Source organism: Oreochromis aureus, linkage group 20, assembly GCF_013358895.1.
Source record: "Oreochromis aureus strain Israel breed Guangdong linkage group 20, ZZ_aureus, whole genome shotgun sequence".
NCBI lineage: Eukaryota > Metazoa > Chordata > Actinopteri > Cichliformes > Cichlidae > Oreochromis > Oreochromis aureus.
The window spans coordinates 26,822,574-26,845,914 of NC_052961.1; the positions used below are offsets into that span (position 1 = coordinate 26,822,574).

The window sequence follows — 23,341 nt, forward strand, 5'->3', positions numbered from 1 at the left end:
TCTTAATATATAAGCTTTGTTTGTTGATGGTTTTTTTTTTTTTGTTAATTTTGACTGCTTAAAAATAAAAATAATTACAGCAATTTCATTAATGTTGTCAGTTAATTGAATATAATATCTAAAGTCCTGTCAGTGTTACATCTGTTTATATTCATATGAATTGGCAGCAGGCACCTCTCGCAGAGCTACAGAGTCGACATGTCCCCAAGGGAAGTAAATTCCAAATTCAAACCATACCACTTAACAACCTCACATGGCATGAAAAAATCACAAAAGGACTGTGGTAATTATGTGCGTGGGAGAGCCTTCAACACTTAATGCATGCCAAGGCTGGGCTCTTACTGTGTTACTGCGCGTTGTCCCTTATACAAGCATGGGTCACCAGATCACCAATTAAAAACAGCAGGAAAAACAACCAGCAATGGCTGGCACGTAGCACATTTGTGTTTATGTATTAATTCACCCGGTCTTACCTTTGCATCCACTTGACAGTATATTGTAAATTGACAGATTCTCCCTTTTTTTTTTTTTTTTTTACCATGGACAAGAGTGATAATTTCGCAAACCTGTTGAGACATAATGGTTGTTGGTTTGTGGAAAAGCAACTGTTTATATGGAATAGATTTCTAGCACATGAAAGCATTATTATAACACTAGTATTCTCTTGGGTGACTTTTTGAATTTAAAAAAAGAGATTCTGACAAAATGATACAGAAAGCCGTCCTAGTGACACTGAGCAGTTTAACGGCATGAAATTTCAACAGTTACTATTCTCTTTAAACAAACTGTGGGGCTAATTGAACCTTTGACATAGTGATGGTGCTGGATATAAGCCAGTGGATGACCAGAGCCATTCTTGTTTATACTTAGAAGGGCACTAATGTCGGTATTAAACTTTATTATAGCCTATCAATGATGTGGAATATCTCACTTAAATTCACAACTGGGTGTTAGCAGTGGATTAAATGTCACCAAAGTGCAATTGACCTATAGCTAGAGTGGCTAAAAGTTACACAATTGCATGTGCATTTAGGTGAGAAAGTAGAAATAGGGGGTTAATGGAGAGAATTTTCAGCACGCTCTACCCATTGTTGCATCTCTTTTTAAGTTTAGTCTTTGTGTAGAGCAGATGTGGCCACAGCTTGTTGACTTTATAAATTCAAGACTTTTCATTTTGTTTCATTAAAAAATAGTCAAAGGTTAAGTGAAATGATATCATATTTATATAATTGCACCCTTTACTTATTACTAGATTAAACACGTCTGGCAGGATTGAATTTCACAGCTCATGATGTTACATGTGTTGCACACCTTTCTTTTCTTAGGTTTCTTCCTTTCATCATAGGGGATTGGTGCAAATTGTGATATAGCCTTAAAATGATATCATGATACTTCAATTAAATTTGTAGTAGTGATATTTATGATGATATAGAAAAAAAACACTGAAAAATGTTTTATTGATACTTGCAGGTGGCTTTAAGTAAATGAGGTAAATGTCTTTTTCCATCCTTATTTTGAAATGAGCTACTGTTATTTGATGACACACTACCTAATTTGAGGTGTGAATCTCTTGAAACAAGGTGCCAGCAGCTGCATTATGCATTTGACATGACTGCTTTGACACTTGAGTTTAACAATAACTAAAGTTAAAGTAACCTAGAGTAACCTTTCCACCATGTAACTGCCTCTCATATGGAGTGAAGCTAGCAATGCTCAGTTGAGTCATTTGTTTACATTTGGTTTGCACATCACCAGCTGCTAGCATCTCCTCCTTCGTAGCACGGTTGTACTTGGATCAGTTTGACACAACAGGTAATGTTTACTCTCTGTACAAGTTTGTGAAGCACGGTTGAGTCACAGATGTGAACATGAAGGTGGTCATAATTGGACTTTGGTAGGAAGCAATGAAGGCAAATAAACGTGAAATTAAAATCATTTTTGTTTTTTGGAGTTGGAGTAACTGAACTTTTTCCCACTGTCAGGGTTACATTTATGTTATAAATTTACTGAAGTGGTTCATGGTCCCAGTAATATGATGCGTGTGTTTTTGATGACCCCATTCCTAATGTGCCACAATTTGCTTTGAGCACATTTGTGCTCACTAAAGTATGCACTATATAAATTTGTAAATATGTTTCATGAGGCTTGCCATTAAATCTACCAGCCTTTGTTCAAAACATCAGATTTACACAACATTTCTTACTCTGATAGACATATTGCCATTAAACATTTCAAACTTTCAAGCTCCTAGTGGAATTTGTGCCTATATTACAAAAAAAAAAAAAACTTCACCCAAGTTTAGAAATTCTAATAAACTTGATAGAACCATCAAATTGTCATCTACATCCCCCCAGAATAGCAAGGGAGGGTGACAAAAACTACCTTCTGCCACACTCTGCTTCACCACCTTCACCTTCTTTGGCATAAATGTTTGAATGTTTGATGAGGTGAGAGATATTTAGTGGGTGGAGGGTAATTTTTGTCTCTGTGTGTGGGAGAGGAGTGCGTGTCTGTGTATCTGCGTCCTGATGTGTGCATATGTTATTTGTGAATGTTAATGCACAGGCTGCTCCTTCTTGGGTGTTGACTGATAAGGATTTGATGCGCGCTGCCTCCTGAAAAAATCTCACCCAGCCGCCCACTGCATCTTTCACAGTCCTGCCATACTATCAGCTGACTGCTACACCCTCTATATACTCTATGCTCTATATCTCTGGCTACCAAGAACAGTGTGATGGGACACTATACAGGTCCTTGGACTGTGTCGCAACTGTCAACAATGTGATGCTTTCGAGGTGTTATAGCTGTACTGAGCCAGGGTGTATCTTCAATGCAGACAGCTTTTCACTGCCAACAAGACTTCACACTACTTGACACCACTTGAGAACAACAAATGTGAGGGTTCATGTGTGATTGCCGCCACAACCTCTTGTAAGATTTTTCAAGCACTAGTATAACTCTGGTGGTGTTTGAAAATCAGTGGCTTCTGTTAGTGTGTGTGCACTCACACATAAGGACACACTGCAGGCCATGTTGAGAGATGCCAAGCTTTTGGCTAATTGTTCTTAGGGAATCACCTTGTTTGTCAAAGAGTGCTATTTTATGCCTTGTAAAACTGTGTTACCATTGGGGTTTTTTTCATAGATTTATCTAACAAAGCCCTTAAGTTCAAAATTGTTTCTTTGCTGAGGTGTCTGTTACGTGTAGACAAAAGACTGGATCATCCCTTGAGTTAGGTGCCTTTTCTATGTTTGAGTGATTCATAGGTCAGTGGTAAGTGGCTTAATAAGCAAACACAAAAAAACAATAACCTCTCAAAATGGTCAGGTACAAGCACTGGGTTGAAAATGGGTGTTAAAGCAGCAAAAAAATGACAAGAAAATCTGTTTCCTTCAAATCAAAATATAAAGAGAGGTTTTTTCACAGCACTGTAGATAAATTGAAATGCTTAATTGAAGTATAGATATTATTTATACAATATATTGGATGGTACATAATGTGCATTAGAATAAAATGAAAGTCCATCTGTTTAATAGAATTACAGGGTAACTGAGTACTGTAGGAAAGATGTAGAAACTGACATAAACTTGTTAATAAACTGAAATATAACGTTCATCGATTCAGCAATAACAATAATACAGTAGCTTTGTTGTAAAGTTGGGGGGCAGTGGGTGTTACGTTCCTGAAGCGCTCTGTTTGTTGCATGTGTGGATTTGTCTTTTGAGTTATGTATGGACATCCTGCTACTTCCTTTGAATCCCATCTTTTAATGCCCACGCTGACACTAGATGGTGCTGTGTAGTGCAGCTTGAAAGAGTTTCATCCGCTACAGAGCTGTGCTTGCATGGCAGCAACATGCCAGTCTGCCTTACTGTTTTTTCCCTTTGATTAAATAAAATTATATCTTTTGATGTATTCTGAGGGGGTTGAGGTGGGTGAAAACTGTAAAACAATTTTGTTGAAATCCCTTCTCTCGCAAAACATTACCGCTGCAATACAGAGGCAATCACCTGGTGCTCTGAGACTGCCTACATGTCTCATCCTTGCTGTGTTGAAAGCCAGTCTGCTTCTCACAGTAAGACAAAGAACAAGGATGGCCTCCTTTTTTACAAAAATTGCATTGCCCTTATCGCCTTTGGTTATGAAGAAAGAAAATCATGCAGTGTCGTCACTTATCCTCTTTGGTATTTTTGATTTTGGCTATGATCGGGCTCCTTTTTTCTCTCTCTCTCTATTTTTTGCCTGCTCTCCCACTGCCATGCACTCTCTCTCCCTCTCTCTCCCTCTGAGAGCCTTTGAGCACCCTTTTTTATGCTCCTTAGCAGTCAGAGGGATGGAGATAACGATTTAAATGAAGGAGGCTGGGGAAAGGAGAGGAACTGGGAATTTGTCTGATAGGCTGTTCTCAGAGGATATCTGGGGTCAATGAACTTCAAATAATCAACTTTTCTTTGCCACCACACACACACCGTGCCCACAGTCCTTTTGCCTTCTTGCTCGGTGTGTTTTGCTATTTTATTCTCTCTTATCCTTTTGACACCATTGTACTGTACTGCCCGACACACCGCACAGTGCCTGTACTTTGATTGGGTGAACACAGGGGAACTGTGTCCTTCTATGTCCATTTTAACACACTTCTCCATATTGCTTCGCTTAATGTCGAAGAAACTCAGAGGGGGTGAGAAAGAAAAAGACAGCAGTGCTTAAGAGTTGCAGTTAGTTGCTCTGCTCACTGCCTTTCTCAATAATTGTGATGCTACAAAATATTAGGATGAAGGTAACCTTATTTTCCTCCATCTCTTGCTATATTTTTACTTTAATTGCTTATGTATGCACGTCATTGACTTCTTGGAGGAAATGTGGCATTTTTAGCATAAACTAATACCTCCTCCAATGATATGAGAGATAATGAGAGATTTAAGAGGGCTTCAAGGTAAAAGCTGCCGTTGACACTTCTTCAGCTTTTGTAGAATGTTGAAAACTTCCTCTCCTACCTTTTGCAGTGTCCATGCTGATAATTGTTGGCTTCATTTGTTTCAGTCGCTGCCCTCTGATGTTTCTGCTTTCATCACAGGGCGATACTGTGCTTTTGGTGTTTGGTGCTCTTAATGTGGGGTTTGATCACAAAATATTTAGAGGATGTACTTTTCTCTGGCACAGACTTTTTTACATATTAAATGGTTTGAAATAAAATGCATAGATTTCTGTCAGTGCCCATGACCTTATTGTGAAGCATTTCAGACTTACTTATACGTCTAAACCCAGCAGTTAGTGAACAAAGGAAAGGTCAAGACTATTCACAGACAGTGCCAGAAACTATCCTTGAACATCAGTAGAGGTTACACTTTTATCCCACTTACATGACATATAAACCCAATACTGTATTGGTGTCAAGAACCTTTTTTTTTATGGTAAAATGAGAAGGCTTACAATAAAAGGTGAGTAAGGTAAGTTTATGCCAACACAAACAAATGCATGCAGTTTCATGCCAGCCTTGTAAAATATTTCAACCTTTGTAATCGCTCCCTTTTCAGCTCCTTCACATGCTCTATATAAGAAGTGGAAAAAACTCTATTCATGATGTACTATTCAATATAGCACATCATGCTTTTAGTTATGCACTTAAAAGTTTAAGTGAATGCCTTCCATAGGCTGCGGTTTGCTCACTGTGCGAATACTCGGGTCACTGACAACTGATGCGAGGCAATGACGCCTCTCCTAATTGTTTTCTGTCAGCACCAATTTAGCCCCGCCGTAACTTCATCTGAGACATCTCTGCCCCTGCTCCTGCTTGCTGATTGCTGCCTCTCCTCAGCTACCGTTAGCGCAGCAGTACTCATCTATTGAGCCATGTAATACAGTTACATAAAGCTTAATGCAAGACGATGGGGCTTATTGTTGTCCGCCTTCTTCTGCTGACAAGCACTAGCTCATCGCTAATGGGTGTGGGGGTGTAGGTTGGGGGTGGGGTGGGTAGTCCGGAGGAAATCAGTGAAGAAGGCTCTGCTGGCCCTCGTGGCTTTGTCCTTTTGCCAGGAAACAATTTGTCGGGGAATTTGACAGCTGCAGCCATCTAAAACACTGACACAGGGAATGAGTGACTGCTTGTAGGTCACAGCCTAAAGAAAGATGGAAAGCAAAATGGATAGATAGACAGAAGGGAAGGGAGGGACATTTTAAGAGAGCTACTTGGTTTCATCCTCTCACTAACCACTGTTATGCTTCTGAGAGAGTGTCAAAAGTGAATCACATCCTCGGAACAGTAATTGGCGACTCTCCCAAGCTGTTTCGCAGCAGCAAACTTGTGTTGCTGAAAAAGGGTTTTGACAGTTTTGCTATGTGTCATGTACTGAAATGGGATCTCAGCTCGAGTAACTGGGCCTGCTTGCAACCAGTGATAAAAGTGTCACCTCCATCACATTTTCAGGTTGTGCCACCTTTGACCCTGACTGCATTCAGTGAGTGGCACAGTTGATTACTGAGCGTGGGAGGAAGTGTGACCATTGATGCATGACCTTTAAATGTACTCACTGTTTTGCCCTTTCCTGAGCTCTCACGCAGATGTATGCAGACGCAGGTCTGAATTTGGCAGCGTGCCTATGTCTTACATGCTATTTAAAGCAACATTCCAATTTAAAGACAACATGGTCATATGAAAGAAACAGAGTTGGGGTCGGGCGGCGTTTGTGAATGTTGCATTGTTTGCTGCCTGTGGTTTAATTTAAAACTACAATCCTAATACATCTGTTAGCTGTCAGAGAAGTGACAGAGAACAATTTCCAAATAAATGAGACTGATGACTACAGTGGATACAGAGCTCATGGAGAAATTAGCAATTTCCTGTATCCTGAACTGTACAGAGAGATCTGCGCAGAGAGTTGTCAGAACATCCTGCTATAGAGACAATTAAAGTCTGCAATAAACTGCATGTACACTAATGCAGTATACTAGTATTATACTGAAATGAAGCAAATCATTTAGAATTGTGCTGAAGATTGTTAATTCAATTCAGATTTGCGCATATAGGACCAAATCACAACAGTCATCACAGAAAAAACCCCACCAATCAGCTGACCTCCTATGAGCAAGCAGTTGGTCGCAGTGGGAAGGAAAAACTCTGTTTAAACAGGAAGAAACCTCAGGGAGTGGTGGACATTTGCTGTGAGCATTCGGAGGAAGACAGGAAAAAAAATCATCTGTAACTAATGATTAAATGCAGAGTGATGAATAAAACAGAGTAAAAAGAGGTGATTGAAGAAGAAACACTCAGTGCATTATGGGAGCCTTTGCTAAACAGTAGAGCTGAAACTTAACAAAGCAAAATTGTGAGTAATATGTGACTCTGCTCATGTGTTGGTAAATTAGTGCTGTGGAAATGTGTGTCACGGTCACTTTATTTCTTTCATTTTTCTTTAACAAAACTGAAAATCCCAGCCCTTCTGGAGGTGTTTTGGCAGCTCATTATTGTTCATCCCAGGAACATTTTGTTCTGTTTTTACTCAAGCATTGCCGTGTTCCCACAATTCACTGCTCACTAAGCTCTCCTTTAGCAACCGTTTCAGACAGTGGTGAGGAAATCATCTCCCTTCTTGCCAGAAGCTATTACATTGTTTTGCCTGAAATGACAACTGTTGCTAGTGGGTTATATTTGCTGTGTTCAACTTGTAAATTAATCTAATGTTAGTTTCATGGGTTGGTTGACCCTCTCTATTTTTCATCTGCCGTTTTAAAAGGAGAACCCTGTTGAGTGGTGTTATGCACTTGATGTCTGCGGGGAAGTAGATGTGTTGCTTGTGAGCCAGACTTTTCCTTTGAAAATAACATGTAAACCCACAAAATGAAGCAGCCCTTTGCTTGTAAGAAGTGTTGATTACTACTGTATGTAGTATACAAGTTGGTTGGTTGGAAAATGCGGGTTAACAAGTTCTTTGCTCTTTCCTCTTCTTGCTTTTTCCACTGATATGTGGAGTATCGCTTTCACCATAACCCCACGCAATCCGAGGCTTGACAGGCCTGCTGTGTTGTCACAGGTGCAGCTCCGCCTTGTCTCTGTGCCTCGACAAGAGCTGAAGTCGCTCTGTTTATTGTGCTAATTAGAACATCAACATAAGGAAATACTAAGCTGCTCCTCCGGCAGCATATTAAAAACTCTACTGTTAATATATTGAATGAGCCAATACACACTGATGACTCTTGACTGATGGCTTAGTAATTGTGGTTCAGAGTCTTACGCGGGCATGTGTCGCGTTTGGTATTTGACAATCCTTCCATTAGCTGAGCTATAATAAATATCACTCTCTTAATGATCTTTTTATTCTTCTCTCTGTCTCGGTTGTCACTGCCAGGGGATGGAGGATAAACAGTATGTGGAGCAGAAAGCAGTGACATAGGTTGTGGCTGGGTTTATTAAACGTGATGGTGTAGAACTTCTCCTCTGTGCCACAGAGGATCTTATTTGGGTTTTAATTGGCTCACCGACAGGTATTTCCCTTAAGTAGCTGTTTGTGTGCTTTGTGCAGCTTTTGAGTGTGCGTGTGTGTGTTGAGTGGTTTTTGTGGGCCCCTGCAGGCTTTAATGATGTTTGCTGAATGAAAAGTATCTTGCGAAGCTCTTCCCAATCAAATGCTCATCAGAACATCATCTTTACTGTAACACCGCTCTGTGAACTCACGAGCCCCTCCCTCGGTCACAATTCTTCCTGTCTGCTGGCATTACATAACGGGAGGGTGGAGACCTACCTCTTGGTGTGGCCCGCTCCCTCAATAAAAACCGGTTATATATTTGTTTGGTACTGATCTGAAATGTCACACAAATGTTAATTAAATGTTAATCAAACATCTTAAGCAAAGTAATGTCATCAGGATTTAAAAGTGATATATTTAGCTCATCGGTGGCCTATTCTGAGGGCATTGCTCCCCGGGCCCCCGCCCCCTTCCTCACAAATGTGAAGCTGAGGCTGAGGCAAGTAAGGCTGCGTGCCGCAGAGACAATATTTCGCCCGCCTAATTAAAATGAATGTCAGTTCTCCCCCCAGTGAGAAGTGCATCAATCTCCCCCTGCGATTGGCCCAGAGTGAGTCTTACCCTGTCAGTGCCTGCCAGCAGTGCCATCCTTCTCCAGACGGATGCAGGGCCCTGGCAGCCAGAGAGGCATTGGTGATGATGTTTGCTCATCTAATGGTTTTCTTGTGAATGGCCTTCTCAGACTGAGGCTGTGTTATTTTTTTATTTATTTTTTTTGGAGGGATTTTTTTTTTAAACGTAGATGAGATTCAGTCCAGACTTGATTTTCATTTAAAATAGCAGTTGCATAAAGAGGTCAGTGGCATTTCAGAGACATTTGAAGCCCAAGCAGCTGTAGAAAAGTCTAATTTAGCTTTTCCTCTCCACTGTTCCATGCAGCTCATCACAACTAGGGCAGATTAGACAAATCTGAGTCTGCAGTATATCAGCGTATCAGTGCACTGGAGACGAAAAATATTACACGATTAATTTTGAGATACCATGTCGACAGGTTTGTTTTGGAAAAGGTATTTGCTTGGCGTAAACTCTCACGCGCACGCGGTGTCATTAACTTTCAGCGAGTTATTATATAAGCTTATCGTATTACGATTATCTCTTGGTGATTTGAATTTCATGCAAAGAGGTACGAGTGATCTGATGCTTTGATGAGGGATTGATAATCATCTGAAGCACTTCATATTGTCGATGTCAGTTAAATGTGTCTGTATTATTTTAAATGAGAAAACTACTGATTATGTTTCCACTCCCCAGAATTTAATAAGGCATATGTCATGAGTTGAGTTTGTCTCATGGAAGTTTTTGCGCCCCCTCACTGTGAAAAAACAAAACTCAAATGGTCCATCACTTAATGAGGCTGGTCCAAAGCGGTGGACCAGCCAAGTGATGTTAACGTCTGTAAAACTGCTAGAGCGAGGATAAAAACCTCCATCCTGAGCATTTGGTCTGTGCCTAAACTATAATTTTCCTAAAAGCCAGCAAAATATCTGCTAATGGGTTTAAACGTTTCACTATGCTTCTTTTCAAAAAAACATTCCAGAATAAAATCCAGCAAGTCAAACGCTTAACCGTCAGAGCTATGTCCATTTCCTGTCTATCGGTGTGTACAGTCGAACATCAAAGCTCGAATAAAAGACGTGCACGTCCACGGCAAATTGGCCTGAGCCTGAGTGACTATCATGAACACCTCCTTGAAGTTGTGCCTGTCAACAGCGAGAGCTGAAAAGGAACACAATTCCTTCCCAAGCTTGATTTGGCCTTGCTGAGCTGAATAGAGCACAGAAGCCTGCTGGGTTCATTTGGACTACTTGTGCAGATGGATGAAAATGTGAGTGGTTTAGTGCTCTTAAGTTAATGATCTCTGTGCATGTTCTCTCACTTCCTTCAGGGCTTCTCATTGTAGAGAATAAGTAGCGGGAGCTGTGGGCCGGTGCCTGTCACAGGGTCTTGGCTGAAATAATGACTCGAACAGTCCAACAGACTGCGGTAATGGTAATAACTGTCAGACTTTGTCTCCCATCAATGCTCACATCCCCCTAATTTAGGATTAATTCCTGCCATTCTCTAGAAAGCCCCGAGTCGATGAGTGTCTTGCCATTTTTCTTTGAGCTTTTCCAAAAATATGTTTCTGCATACTGCTTTATCTCGGCGTATCGCAAACTTGGCTCCTTCATATTAGGGCACATTAAGAAAACTTGAACAGGCATAGCAGGAGTCTGACTTGGTGGTTGTTTCTTAAATTAGCGGTGGCTTTCCCCAGCCCCTTTTTATATGTTCTTACTTTTTCTGAGTTAATAAGTAGTAGTAAATTGCACTGGTAAGTGTCTGTTGCTCCAGTTCTTCTTGTCTGCTGGGATATGCGTTTTCAGCTCTCTTTGATGTGCAAAACTCGCCTTCTGTCACCTTTATAATAATTTCCTTCTTCCTGTCTTCTCCTCGGTGTCCCCCAAAAGTTTGATGATTACTTTTCTTGCTCCGGGTTACAGACGTGAGATCGTTGTTTCCACTCTGTATTATGTTTGAGAACAGACACACTTATTTGTCTAGAAATGCTGCAGCGTTATGTTTTACACTTCTAAACAAGGTTGATGGATTCTTCCCTTAGAAAACACTTTACCAGTTGGAGCAATTATGTGTGCGGTGACATCGCTGTTATTGTTTTTTTGTTTTTTTTTCTCAGTGCAACTTTATGAAAAAGTTTGCCGCTTCTCTGCTTTTGCCTCAGGCTTTTGTTTCTATTTTTTCCCCCCCTCCTCGTTGCACTATTGAAACAAGTGCAGGGTTGCTCTCTGAGTGAAAGTTAATGGCTCTTATTTTAAATGTAGCCTTTAACACTCAAATCAACGGTGTAATCACACTTTGGGGAAATTGGCTATTGATCATTCTGCCTTGTCCGACATAGTGACCGGCACAACAGCAAACATGTGGAAAAACAACTTTCAATTCAAATGACAAATTCTTTCCTCCCCAAAACAGCGCGAGTGCAAAGAGTCATACTTTATTGCCAGTGAAATATAATGCAATTGATTTGATGTCTCTCTGCTGTCACCAGCAGCCTTTGCGATTGATTAAGTCTCACTGACACACCGTGGTGCTCAGAATAAGTCGATTCGTCTGACCCTCTCGCCAACTTTCTTCTCACCAGAGGCCCTTAACACAAATGCGTCAGCTGACTGCCTCCTACGGTGCTGTGCTCTTACCACGACGCCGTTAAAGCCCTTACACCTGCATGTAGATGTACCATTGATCTCGGCTGTCGTGTAATCACGGAAATGAATATTGTAGCGCTTAAGCTCCTGCCTTTTGAATTCTGATGACTGTCTCTGTAGAAGGATTACATGCATAATGTGAATTTTTCTGCCTGGCTTTGAATGAAACTATTATCCTGTTTGTTTACTCAAACCTCAAGAGTCCCTTTGAGATCCCCTCAGTCCTATTGTTTGCCACCCCACGCTTTTGGTGCTTTATTTTTTATTTTTTTTTGCAGTTCATATGTAGATCGCGCTGTCCTGAAGCATTTTAAAACCGCTGTACTGAAACCGTGACAGTGATTCACGCTTTGCGTCTCAAAGAAAATTATTTCTTGATGTGATATCTTTCGTTGCCATTGTTGTAATCGCAGAATTCTGTTTTTGTAAAACTGCCAAAAGAAGAAAAGGCAAACCCCCCCCAAAAGCCTCCACTTTGACCTTTAATAACTTCATATTTGTAACTTTGATGGGTGTTTAGCTCACTTCTCATTCCTTTTAGATTTCCTTTCAGCTACTTGGTGCAATTTTGAACAGGGGCTCAGTTTCCTATGATTGGAAGACTGAAAGTGTGATAAGCATTGAGTTTTGAACAGATAAAAGCTTCTTCTTTTTCTTTTTTCCCACGGCTATAGTCTCCCTATAGAAAAGGCCCCCTGATTGGTCTTTTGTCTCTCTCAGAGCTCGGCCAGCGTTTTTGCTCCCGAATCACTCCTGCTATATATCCACTGAATAATACAAGAAGTGAGCGTTGGGTCATGTGCGAGACACTCATTTCGTTCTTTCCCTCATGTTCTGCGCGGAGCACAGAGACGTTACAGACACAAAGTGCGAAAAAAAAGAGACACATTAGATAAATTGCCTCACAATTTTTACCGGCTTCTCCCTGTGCCATAAAATGATCTTTCTCTAGTCTAGTCATTTTAACAAAATCATCGCTTTGAAAATAGACTTGTTTGATTTAACATTTCATACAAAGCATCCTATTAATTCAACCCCCATGAAATAGAAAAACAGGCAATGCCTGAAGGGGGAATACACTGCTATCTGTTTTATGTCTGCCATATAGTTCTGACGTTAAAAAAATTGTTGTTAATGTCTCTGCTACTAGAGGGTAAAATTATAGTCTGAAACTGGCTCCCTCTCAAGAAGAATGGAGTATTGATCAGCAACTTTGGCCACTTGAGATATGTGAGGCTTTAAAGAGTTTCTTAGATGGGAATAACAGACCTTTAATGGCAGGACTGGGTACTCTCCTGCTTAATTCCCTCTAAAGCGACAACCATAGTGTTTACATGAGTGTGAAATTGGCAGGTATCTCGGCCCAAACACAAAAGCCAAACACAAAGTCTGAAGGTTGGTTTGTCAATCTAAAAGGAAGGAAACGGCACTCGAAGAACTTAATAAACACTGCAGGTTTAGGTGTTCGTTTATTGTATATTATAAAAAGCGAATATTCAAATTTGCTGTCAAGCAGGGAGCTGACATGAATTTAACCTTTACACCTTTACCACACGTAGTCCCCGCTGCAGTGCACTTTCACTTGTAGTATTCAAAATGTCAGCTCCATTAAGCTATCTGAACACTTCACTTTGGGCTTTGTTAACTGGGCAGTGAAATTACTTTGCATAATTCATAGTAAACTGACATTTTGAAGCAGCCCTCAACAGAAAAACAAAGAGTGCGCTGGTTATTTTTCACAGCAATAGAACAAAATGATCTAAGTTTAAGCTTACATGACAAGGACCTCCTTTGCAAAGGTCGGTGCACCGCGGTGCTATAAGAAAAATCTCTCAAGGAGGGACACCGTGGTAGATGGCTTGGTCAACAAAAGATACCACAATAACCATAACCACAGTTTGTTTAAGAAAGTAGGGCACATACATGCACCAGGCTTGCTTTTCATTCACCTTAGATGGTGTTTCATCATGCCATATTGGATTGTAGGTGTATTAATTGTGGTGGAAACTGGCAGCTAATTAAATAGCATGCAGTCATTGCTGTGACAGTCACCCCTAAAACCTCAGATTTAACACACCACACCTAACAGCCTAAGAGACACTGCAACTTCTTTTATGTTGCTTGCTTGCAGTGTCCAACTTTATAAAAACTCTAGACTGACTCGTCTATATGAGGATTTTGCACAAGCTTTCATGTTTGAGGCTTAAGGCTCTGCCCGGGTGTGTATCAGAAGTGGCATATTTTAATATGGTTGCTTCAATAATCAGTTTTTTTTTTGTTTTTGTTTTTTTTTTTTAAATGGCACACGTTCCCGGCCACAGCGTCTCTAGCTCCAGTGTCTCTCACTCAGCAGGTATGCAGACCAGGCCGGATGTGAAGCTTTTTCTTTCATTTAAATAGAAGCGTTATATTGCACCGAAAGGTCTTCGGTCGTTCTTGTTCTGAATCTTTAGTTGATATTATGAAAGTAGAATTTTTTGAATGTGGGCATTCGTTTGTTGTTATCGTTTCAGTGAAAAATGTCTGATAAAAATTATGTTTTAGTTCAGTGAAATCAAGGAGGATGTCACAACACATATGTACTTGTCTTCTCCCACTATACATTTCATCTAAAATGTCTAAACCGATTTAGAGATGTGCTTGTCGATTACACGACATCCCTATTTTTCAAAGCACTGGGATTAATTCCTGTGTTTGCGTGCTCTACCCTAGGCGTGCTTGAAATTGATGAACTTCCAACCAGTGTTTATCTGTATCACATAGCCAAATCCTATTTAGAGAGAAAGTGTCCACTTACTGTTAATGCCAGTGTCCAATCTGGCTGCAATCCCACTAGAGAGTCCTGTATGATTTTGAGTGGACTGAGTGACTAAAATAATTATTTATTTACAGACAATCTGAGTTTTTGACAATATTACTGATTACACAGTGTCCTGATTGGTAAGTTCAAGATTTACAAGTGATTGCAACATCCACTCTTGAGGCTAAAAGATAACCACAGCAATTGTTAGGAGTTGAATCTCAACAGAAACTGTATCCGAAATTGTATACTCCAGCTGGTTGTGGTGACTGTTATCAGGTAGCTCCTGCTGCTGCTGTTAGTTTAGTGTGTTAAACAGCAAATGCCATAACATGGATTGTGGTGCATAATGTTATTTATGCTTAAAAAAAAGGGTTTTACTACAAATAGAAAGCCTGGAGAGCTTATCAAGAACATAATCAGAATGGCCCTGCATTTATTTGGGCCTTTTGTCTTTATTAGACAGTGGAGAGCGAACAGGAAAGCAGGGAGAAAGGCGGGCAGCAGATACCCAGCAGAGGGGGTTCGGGTCGTGTTTCAGCCTTGCAGCGCATGGTCACCTGCTCACCCCATCAGCGCAACTGGTGCCCATCCTGCTTTTATTTTTAACCCTGGGAAAGTTCCATAAGGCCTACAAGGCCATACGATAACATGATGTATAATTGGGAACTTGCTGAAAGATGGTACTGGATTGTGAATGAACATATTAAACTCTGGTGGCAAAGAGGAAACAGAAACACAATTACACAAATGCTGCTCCCATCTGGAATAGCCTCTGTGGTACTTAGTAAGATATGTTCTGTCTAGTGAATTTTTGACTGGATCTATCATGGTGAAGACTCCTTTAACCTTTTGGCTGCTGTCCTTTAATATACTGAAATAAAAAGTGACTTTGTGGAAAATCAATTCTGCTTTGGTCTCCTACCTTTCCAGACGATGGGATGTAACTTTTTATGTAGAATGAAGAAAGAATTGAAACGATCACACTCTGAATATCATTACTTTTTTTTAGTTGACCTTTGTAAGAGTGGTTTTGCATTAGTTTGTAGATTATATGGCACAAAATTAGCTAAATTCTCCTCAACACATTGCATGGATAATTGTGTTCTATTGTACCACTAACAGGTTCTCTATGACATTTAGAATAAAGACACTACTTTTATGACTGATTTTCTATAGTGCCAGATTATGGTGTTACATTAAAGAACTATTCTCAGTGGAATTTGAAGCATTCAGCAAACTATTACATGGCCGGCTTTGTCTTGGAGCAGTGTGGGGCTAGCAGGCTTGTTGTGTATTCTGTACTGTCCTACCTATGATTGATTACAATCGTCTGAGGCTGACCAGCTTATTAATCGATTCAGCAAAACCACTGAGTCTCTCTGTGGATGATTTAAAGCAGAATGTTTTTTTACTTTTCCTGGGACGGCTGAAGTAGAGCCTCAGCGGCACTGATTGTAAATCATGTTCAAACACAGCAAAGCTGCTTCCAAACCGTGTGTGCGATGTGGGATTAAGAGAATGCTCAGTGCTAATGACAAGCACCACCATGCCACACAGTTTTAAGGCCTCTTGCAGTTCATTTTTGTGATTAGAGATAAGGATTTACAAGTTGGCAAATTAAATTATGTTTCTGTTCTTTGGTTGTACTTGGAGACTGTTAATACTTTGCTTTATAAATTAAATAACGTTATCAATTGATCACAGTTACACACTGTAAAACATTGTAATTATTCAGTTGGATTAAAGAGAAAAGACTACACTCTATTTAGTTTTTACAACAGTTAATCACCAGTTTCTTTTTGCGAAATCATCATTTCAGTGTCTCAATTCCCTATTCTTCTGTCGTTTTCCATCACACAGCTATCTGCTACCTCTACATCCCGCGCCGCTTTCTTGCACAGCCTTCGTTGGGGGATTTGGTGTCCCTTCCAGGAGCCAGCTGAGTGGAAGGGGGAAGAGATACAGCTTGTATTGCAAGGAGGTGCAAAGCCAAACCCTCATGGAGCCATGGTCTACAGCACAGAGGTGTCTGCCAAAGCTCAGAGCCCTGCACCAATCTCAGCTCCAGGCACAGCTCAGGTAATACAATGGCACAGAAGAATGCTTTTGTCGAAAGACTAAAATGTGAAGAATCCACTGAAAGGTGTTTAGACGAGGTTTTTCAGCAGCCTTCAGTACTCACAACAGTGTTTCCCTGAATTCAAAAGCTTTCACATCATCTATATTCGCACTTGGGTTTCATGCTAGGCCCCCATACAGTACCGTTCAAGGTCAGGTTCCATCATCCCTGAAGGCTCTGCTCTGAAAATCTGCATGATATTTTATAGCATGGATGTAGGCAGCTGTCTGCAAGTGACATTGTTTTGGTGACGGTATCAAAAATTTCAAAGGGTGCCCAAGTCATCATAATATGACTTAACTTTTCACACCTTGCAGAGGATTGCAACACTGCTGGGGTGTTTGGAAATAACTGCATGTCACTATCGCGTCTTCTTTCTTCTGTCAGCTTTTTCATTCGTTTCCCTGCAAAATCTGAATTCTTCATTCTGTTTTTTGTTTTTTTTGTTTTGTTTTTTTGTTGAAATGTCTGAAACTTCTTCCTCTCAAGGAGGTCTCAGAAGCAAAGGATATGATCAAATTTTGGCTGTCATCCAGCCTGGAAAGGAAGGCATCGAGCCCAAAGCCATCCCTGAGGACAAAACAGGAAGACGTGCCTCGCCAGAGAAGATCACCTTCATCACCTTCACAGGGTAAATATCATTATGTAATTCATAATGGCTTTTTAAGCACACATTAATTGGAAAGCTCATACAAAGACTTTTCCTCCACAAAAAGACATAAAAGGCTATTCACTGCTTACAGCTATAATTTTTTAAAATGGACAGTGTGTAGTGTGATTTCTGTGCATGCGTGTGTTTTTAGGTTGGGTGCACTTCAATAGTGCAACAGCACCTGTTTGCAATCAGCCAAACTTTGAAGCAACAGGCATCAAACTAGCCTGTCTTGTGCACATGTTATCTCAATAGGGCCACCTGCTCTCTACATGATCAATACACTTTATGATTGGAGTGTGGGGGGAATAAAGGATACACCTAAAGGGAAAGGTGAAGACGTTGGCTGTCCATTAGGGCCTCTTTGACATTAAACCTGCATTACTTTGCAAAATCATCTTACATCTGCTCTGAGAGTGGAAATTCCATGTCCCTTGATTTTTGTTTTGTTTGTTTGTTTTTCTCTTCACCATATGAGTTTTTTTGAATTGATCTTAGTCTGTCTGCTCACCCAGGACCAGTCTGTGTTGGGAGGTACATTGCCCCAGACTACGTAGCTCATAAGATCATGTGGACAAACAAAGCCCTTCACAAAAATAAGGTGGCAATTCATGGACTGGGAAATTAAAGTTAATAAATATAGTGCCTCAAAATAACTGCTCAAGTAAGTGTCCAGAGGCATTTCAGGATGATTGCTTCTACAAGAACTTTGCATATTACCAAAATATTGTTGGTGGTTTGTAAAATTGTTAAAGCTGCTGAATGTGGTGAAACTGTTTAATGTTTAAACTGGAATTATTCTTTAATATTTTGCAGTAGGACACATTTCACAGTTCAAGAACAAGCTCCACAGCCTTCAAGTATAAACTATATAACTGATGATTGTTTTTAATGAAAGCCTGTGTTTAGATGCACAGTGTCTTTGTGCTTTTTCAGCAACTCATTTTCAAATTTCTGCAGACATTCATAAAGTAGATGTGATGGATATCGGGGTAAAGAATATCAAAGTGGTGCTAAAAACATATTCATGATTCATAATAAGCAATAAGTAACGGTAAGATACTCTTACTGTGGGACTCTCTTTGTTGAGGTTCTTGTGGTAAAGCTTTGAAAAACATTTTTCCAGCAATAACATATCAGCCATGCATATTGGCTCTTCTTTGCTTTCTGTAAGCATTACGATGAAGAGTGTAAAATTAAGGCTGAACCGTGCCCCTTATTTGTCACATTGGTAGGGGGTTATCAGTGGATGCTGTTGGATTTCTCCAGCAGCAGCTTCTTCTTTTTTTTTTAATCTTTCCCAATTAAGCACGGATGTTCCACGATACTCTAAAAATAACTGCTGAACCCTGAGCTTTGGAGGCCTCCCACTGAAACAAAGTTCTGATTAAATATTCCACATCCTGCACGCAGCCAAAGATAAATGATGTGCCACCGCCTGCATCTCTTATCGAAACGCAAACTGCTGATTTGCTCTGTGTCTGCCAGTGAATTGATTAAAAAAGTGTAGTAAACACTGCATACAGCCACTCAATCCCAGTGACAGCAGAAAAAAACGTGAGTGGACCCAGGCTGGATGCTCGATGATTTACCTTCCTAATGATGCTGTTAACTTTTGAGACAAGAATGCGGTTGATCAGGGGTCTACTTCATCGGTGTGTAGAGAAAGCTTCTGGCAGCGCGCATTGTCAGTAATGACATTTTAATCAGTGTTCACGCGTCTTCAGAGGGTTGCCCAAGAAGCTTGAATGATTTGGGCTGGTGTTCAGAGGAGAATGAGACCATGAATCACTGCCATTCTTTCATTTAGGCAACTTGATCATCCTCGACTTTTCTCCAAGACTGCATTTGCATGGATTTAAACACATGCCAGAAAGGATGCTTTAAACTGCAGATAGCTTATTTAAATGCATGCTCCATCTGAAATCCGCTGTTATGATCATTGATGCATTCATGTCAGAAAGAACCCGATCTCAGAATGATTCTTTGACTCGTACCGTACATGCTGACTTTGCTTTACAATGTTGGAAATTCTGAAGTCCGTACGCTTTTATTAATCTATAATTTAGTTGCTGAATCTCTTGTTGTTTACGTGACCATCATGCATCGCTCCCTGTTGATACTGATGAGCTAAGAAGAAGATCAGGGAGCATATCTGGCTGGTTAGACACAGATGTTCTTAAATTAATTTTAATGGACCGTCGTCCTTACGTAGCTGTTTAACTTTACTGCTCGTAAAGGTGTCTGAATTCACCAGCCGCACATGTGGTAGTTCACTCATCTGTCAAGAAGGCCTCTGAGGGATCACAAATAAATGGCTAATTGCACATTAGTCCAGCTAATGAGGTGATACACACTCTCCGTGGGCTCGAGAAGTAAAAACAGTGAGAAAGCCCTAAAAACAAAATGGCTGCCGGGTGGGGGGATGCCAGAGCGCATTTGTGAAAGAGAGCCAGCCAGTGCAGCACCATGTCCACTCTGTGTGCACGTAGTCCGAACAGATGGGAGCTACGCTAAGACACCCCAGGCAAACCGAAGCAATTTCCAAAAGGCCAGTCAAGCCCAGCACGGAGAGCGAGACAGAGTGAAAGAGAGGGAGGACAAAGGGATGCTAGAGAGCCTTTCATTTCAGTATTACCATGGCTACGAACCAAAATCTCAGGAAGCATTGTCAGACTTTAAAGTCAGTGTGAAATTTAAATCCAACTCACCTCCTTATCTGTGTGAAATTGGATAGATTTGTTAGGTCTGTAAATAGTTAGGTATTCCAGTGCTCTGCGTGGTTATATACTCCACTGTGCACTGCACTGAGTAAACATTATCACAATGTATTTTTTTATACCTCAAGATGTCAGCTCACCGCAAATCCAATCATCAGGAAAGCAATTACAAAGGTGGCATTTTGCAGTCAACTTCTATTCCCTCTCACAAGCTAATATTCCACTGAATGTCTAACCAAACTATAAAATGAACTGTGCTACCAGGTGCAGAAAGCATGTGGAAGATATTACAATGTTGTTAATTAAGCTTGTTAAACAATGAACTGGAGCTGTTAGCACATTTCCAGATGAATACATACAAATGAAGACTTCAGCATGAATACGTCGCAGAAGTTGAAGGCTTTTACAGATGTGTACGTTTCTAGGTCGACTGCCTTTATCTTCTTTGTTGTGCTTTTGTTTTTCCTGTTTTTAGGTCAGAAACGTATTCCTCCAGCTTCTCCTCCAGAATCTCCTCAAGGCCCCGGGGTAAGACACCTTCTCACCTATTGAATTTTACAGGTGACCTTTAACACCGGCCAGCCAAGAAAGCTTCTCTCTAAAGTTCCAAGTTAATACTTAAAACAAGTAAACCCTTTTTAAAGCTGTCTTTTATACTCATACTTATTTCAAAAGGAACCTGTGTCAGTAGGTCCACACAGACTCTTTTACACAAACAATTAGTCAAAAGGTCAGGCCATTACCTGGTCCAGTCATCTGTCATTTATTTACCTGCACTAATGTGTTCTTTTTTTTTTACCTCTCTGAACTTTGCTCTGTCTCAACTCTTTACTGAGTTGAGAAATATCTGACCCTTTAGCTGTTAACTGTACAAATTCCTCCAACGGGAACATTTGAAGTCTTTGGAAGCAGTCCTCTTGAAATGATATATTTAGAATAGCTTTAGCTGGGTCATGTGGGTTCTGTGATAAAACTGCAATTTTTCATGTTGTATTCTATAATGGTGCACTGTTGAATGCTTGGAAATATTACAGCAGCAGAGGGGAGGGCATACAGGCTGTGTGGTTTACACAAACAATGGGGATTTCTTCCTGTGACCCTGGCAATAAAACTTTTGTCTTTTATTCTGCTGTTACCTGAGTGAAGCAAGAAAAAAGCAAACGCAGTGTCTGTACTTTTTGAAAGGAACTGTTATGAATGCATTTTGGTTAAAAGCTGACCTGGATAGATTCCCGCCTGGATCAGGAAGCTCCTCTAGCTGCCCCTTGTACATGGACACAGCTCCCCTTACATGCTCTTTAGACAGGGATCATTAATCTTGAGAGACCCACACTTAGGCTTTGTCTGGTTTGTCGACAGAGATTGCAGGTCAGGTCTATAAATTAAAAAAAAAAAAAAAAAGTCAAGAAAAATTCATTATCTGACCCAGATCTCTCAACAACAGCGGAACTGGGAGACATAATTGAAGAAAGGCACGGGGCCTCTCTCAAACACCCCCCTCTCAATTCCCATCCTGTCACAGAGTGACACTGTTTGTAGTGGCACTCACAGCAGCCTTCATTAATGTGTAAGGTATGAATACAGTGGCAGCGTTGCCTTCTTTTCTCTAAGAAGAACATCACAACATGGCTTAGGTGTGCAAAGTGACGTCTGGACAAACCAAAAAACTTCTAGAGAAATGTCCTTTGGACACACAAGGCTAAAATGGAGATGTTTGGCTGTAGTGCACACTGCCACATTTGGTGAAAACCAAAATTGTCATGCTAACTGTCAAGCTTGGTGGCAGAGGGGTGATGATTTGGGCAGTCCAGAGAGCTGTGCATAAACAAATACCTCCAAACCTCAATGAAAAGAAGTTCATAATAATGTGAGAGAGTCATACATAGAACGATTGCTTCAAAATAGAACACAAAGTAACAGGACACTTAACTCAAAAATTTGAAGATGTAGAGAGTGCCCAGTCTTAATGTCAGAATGGTACCAATCACTAGTGAATATGGTTTGTTAAAGGGTAAAATGTAAGCCATCCTCAGCATGAAAGCAGCAACAGAGAGAACAAATGCAAAGACGAGGTGAGGTCCAAAGATCAATGAACAAAGAGGACTTATATATAAATATTAAATAATGATAAAAAAATTATAGAGTCATACATTATGTCCTCAAGAACAATTAAAATGTTAATATGCTGGAGAAAAATTAATAATAAATGTAATTATAAGCAGCGATCAATACAATGTTATTGATTATACTGTGTTATTATGACAAATGTAGTTTAGCTTAGAGCTCAAATGAATACGTTTTACCCTTTAATAAGCATTAAGAAGTATACTCAATCGTGAGTGCCGGCATTCTGTTTGTAGCATCATCCCTCAGCCTAAGTGAGAAGTGTCAGTGGAGACTGGGAGTTGTGATGGATGGTGCTCTCTCTCAGGATGAGGCCAGTGACACAGAGCGGAGGAGGAGGAGGAGAGACATCAGCTCTGTTTCAGTGTTGGCTCTCTGGGCCAAAATGAGTCTGTATTGTCGACTCATTTTAAATTGAACCAGCTGGGAGCTGTGGGATCATCGCAGCCTTGAACTCTAGAAATCGACCCTCATTTTGATTAAACAGCAAGGGCGGTGGAAACCTACAGAGGGCAGCTCCCAGAGGTTGGGAGGAGACAATTCTGGTCATACCGGGCATTTCTTTGGGGACGACATTAAAAGGTGGTTGTGCTTAAATTAATCTACCATTTTATATACAGCTCATGAGTCTTATCAACTCAAATTCCCAAAACACTCGGCCTCGAATTATTCTGAAAAAATAAAAATAAAACATTTGCTGACATTTCTGCATATTTCCACTGCAAATTAGGACACTCTCATACCCTATTTTTCAAGGATTATGGGTTAAAGTTCAACTGCATTTTCCCAAAAGGAGCAATTAACTTTGCTTCAGAGGAGGAACGCAAATCATAAGACAGAAAAACACAGCCCAATTTTAATAAGCTGCCGATGTAAATTTTGGAGAAAAACAATCTGTGACCACAAGTGGCCATTACAGCACACTGAATTAATGGACAAACCTCATTCTAGGTTTAAAAAGATGATTTTTCATTTTTAAATCCCTTTCAATGAGTTAAAACAAAAAAACTCCAAAAACAACCAGCGCAACGGCAAACATATGTCTTTAGGCTGGACAGAATACCTAAATGCAGAACTCTGAAAACAGGCAGGGTGTGGAAACAAGGAATGATCTATTTACAAGCTTAATAAGAATTCAGATTGTTTACCGAGTGTCTTTATAACAGAGGAAACCAAGAGAGCCAGGGGGAAAGGT

General features: G+C 40.4%; 1 protein-coding gene across 2 annotated transcripts in view; it reads left to right on the forward strand.

The window, feature by feature from the left end:
* nphp4 (nephronophthisis 4) overlaps window positions 1-23,341 on the forward strand; it is a 163,234-nt gene that overhangs the window by 63,999 nt on the left and 75,894 nt on the right. For both annotated transcript variants that reach the window (XM_039604039.1, XM_031755240.2), the window contains 3 exons: window positions 16,392-16,610; window positions 17,140-17,281; window positions 20,498-20,550. In XM_039604039.1, coding sequence (XP_039459973.1) covers window positions 16,392-16,610; window positions 17,140-17,281; window positions 20,498-20,550 — 414 coding nt within the window. The remainder of the gene's footprint in view (window positions 1-16,391; window positions 16,611-17,139; window positions 17,282-20,497; window positions 20,551-23,341) is intronic.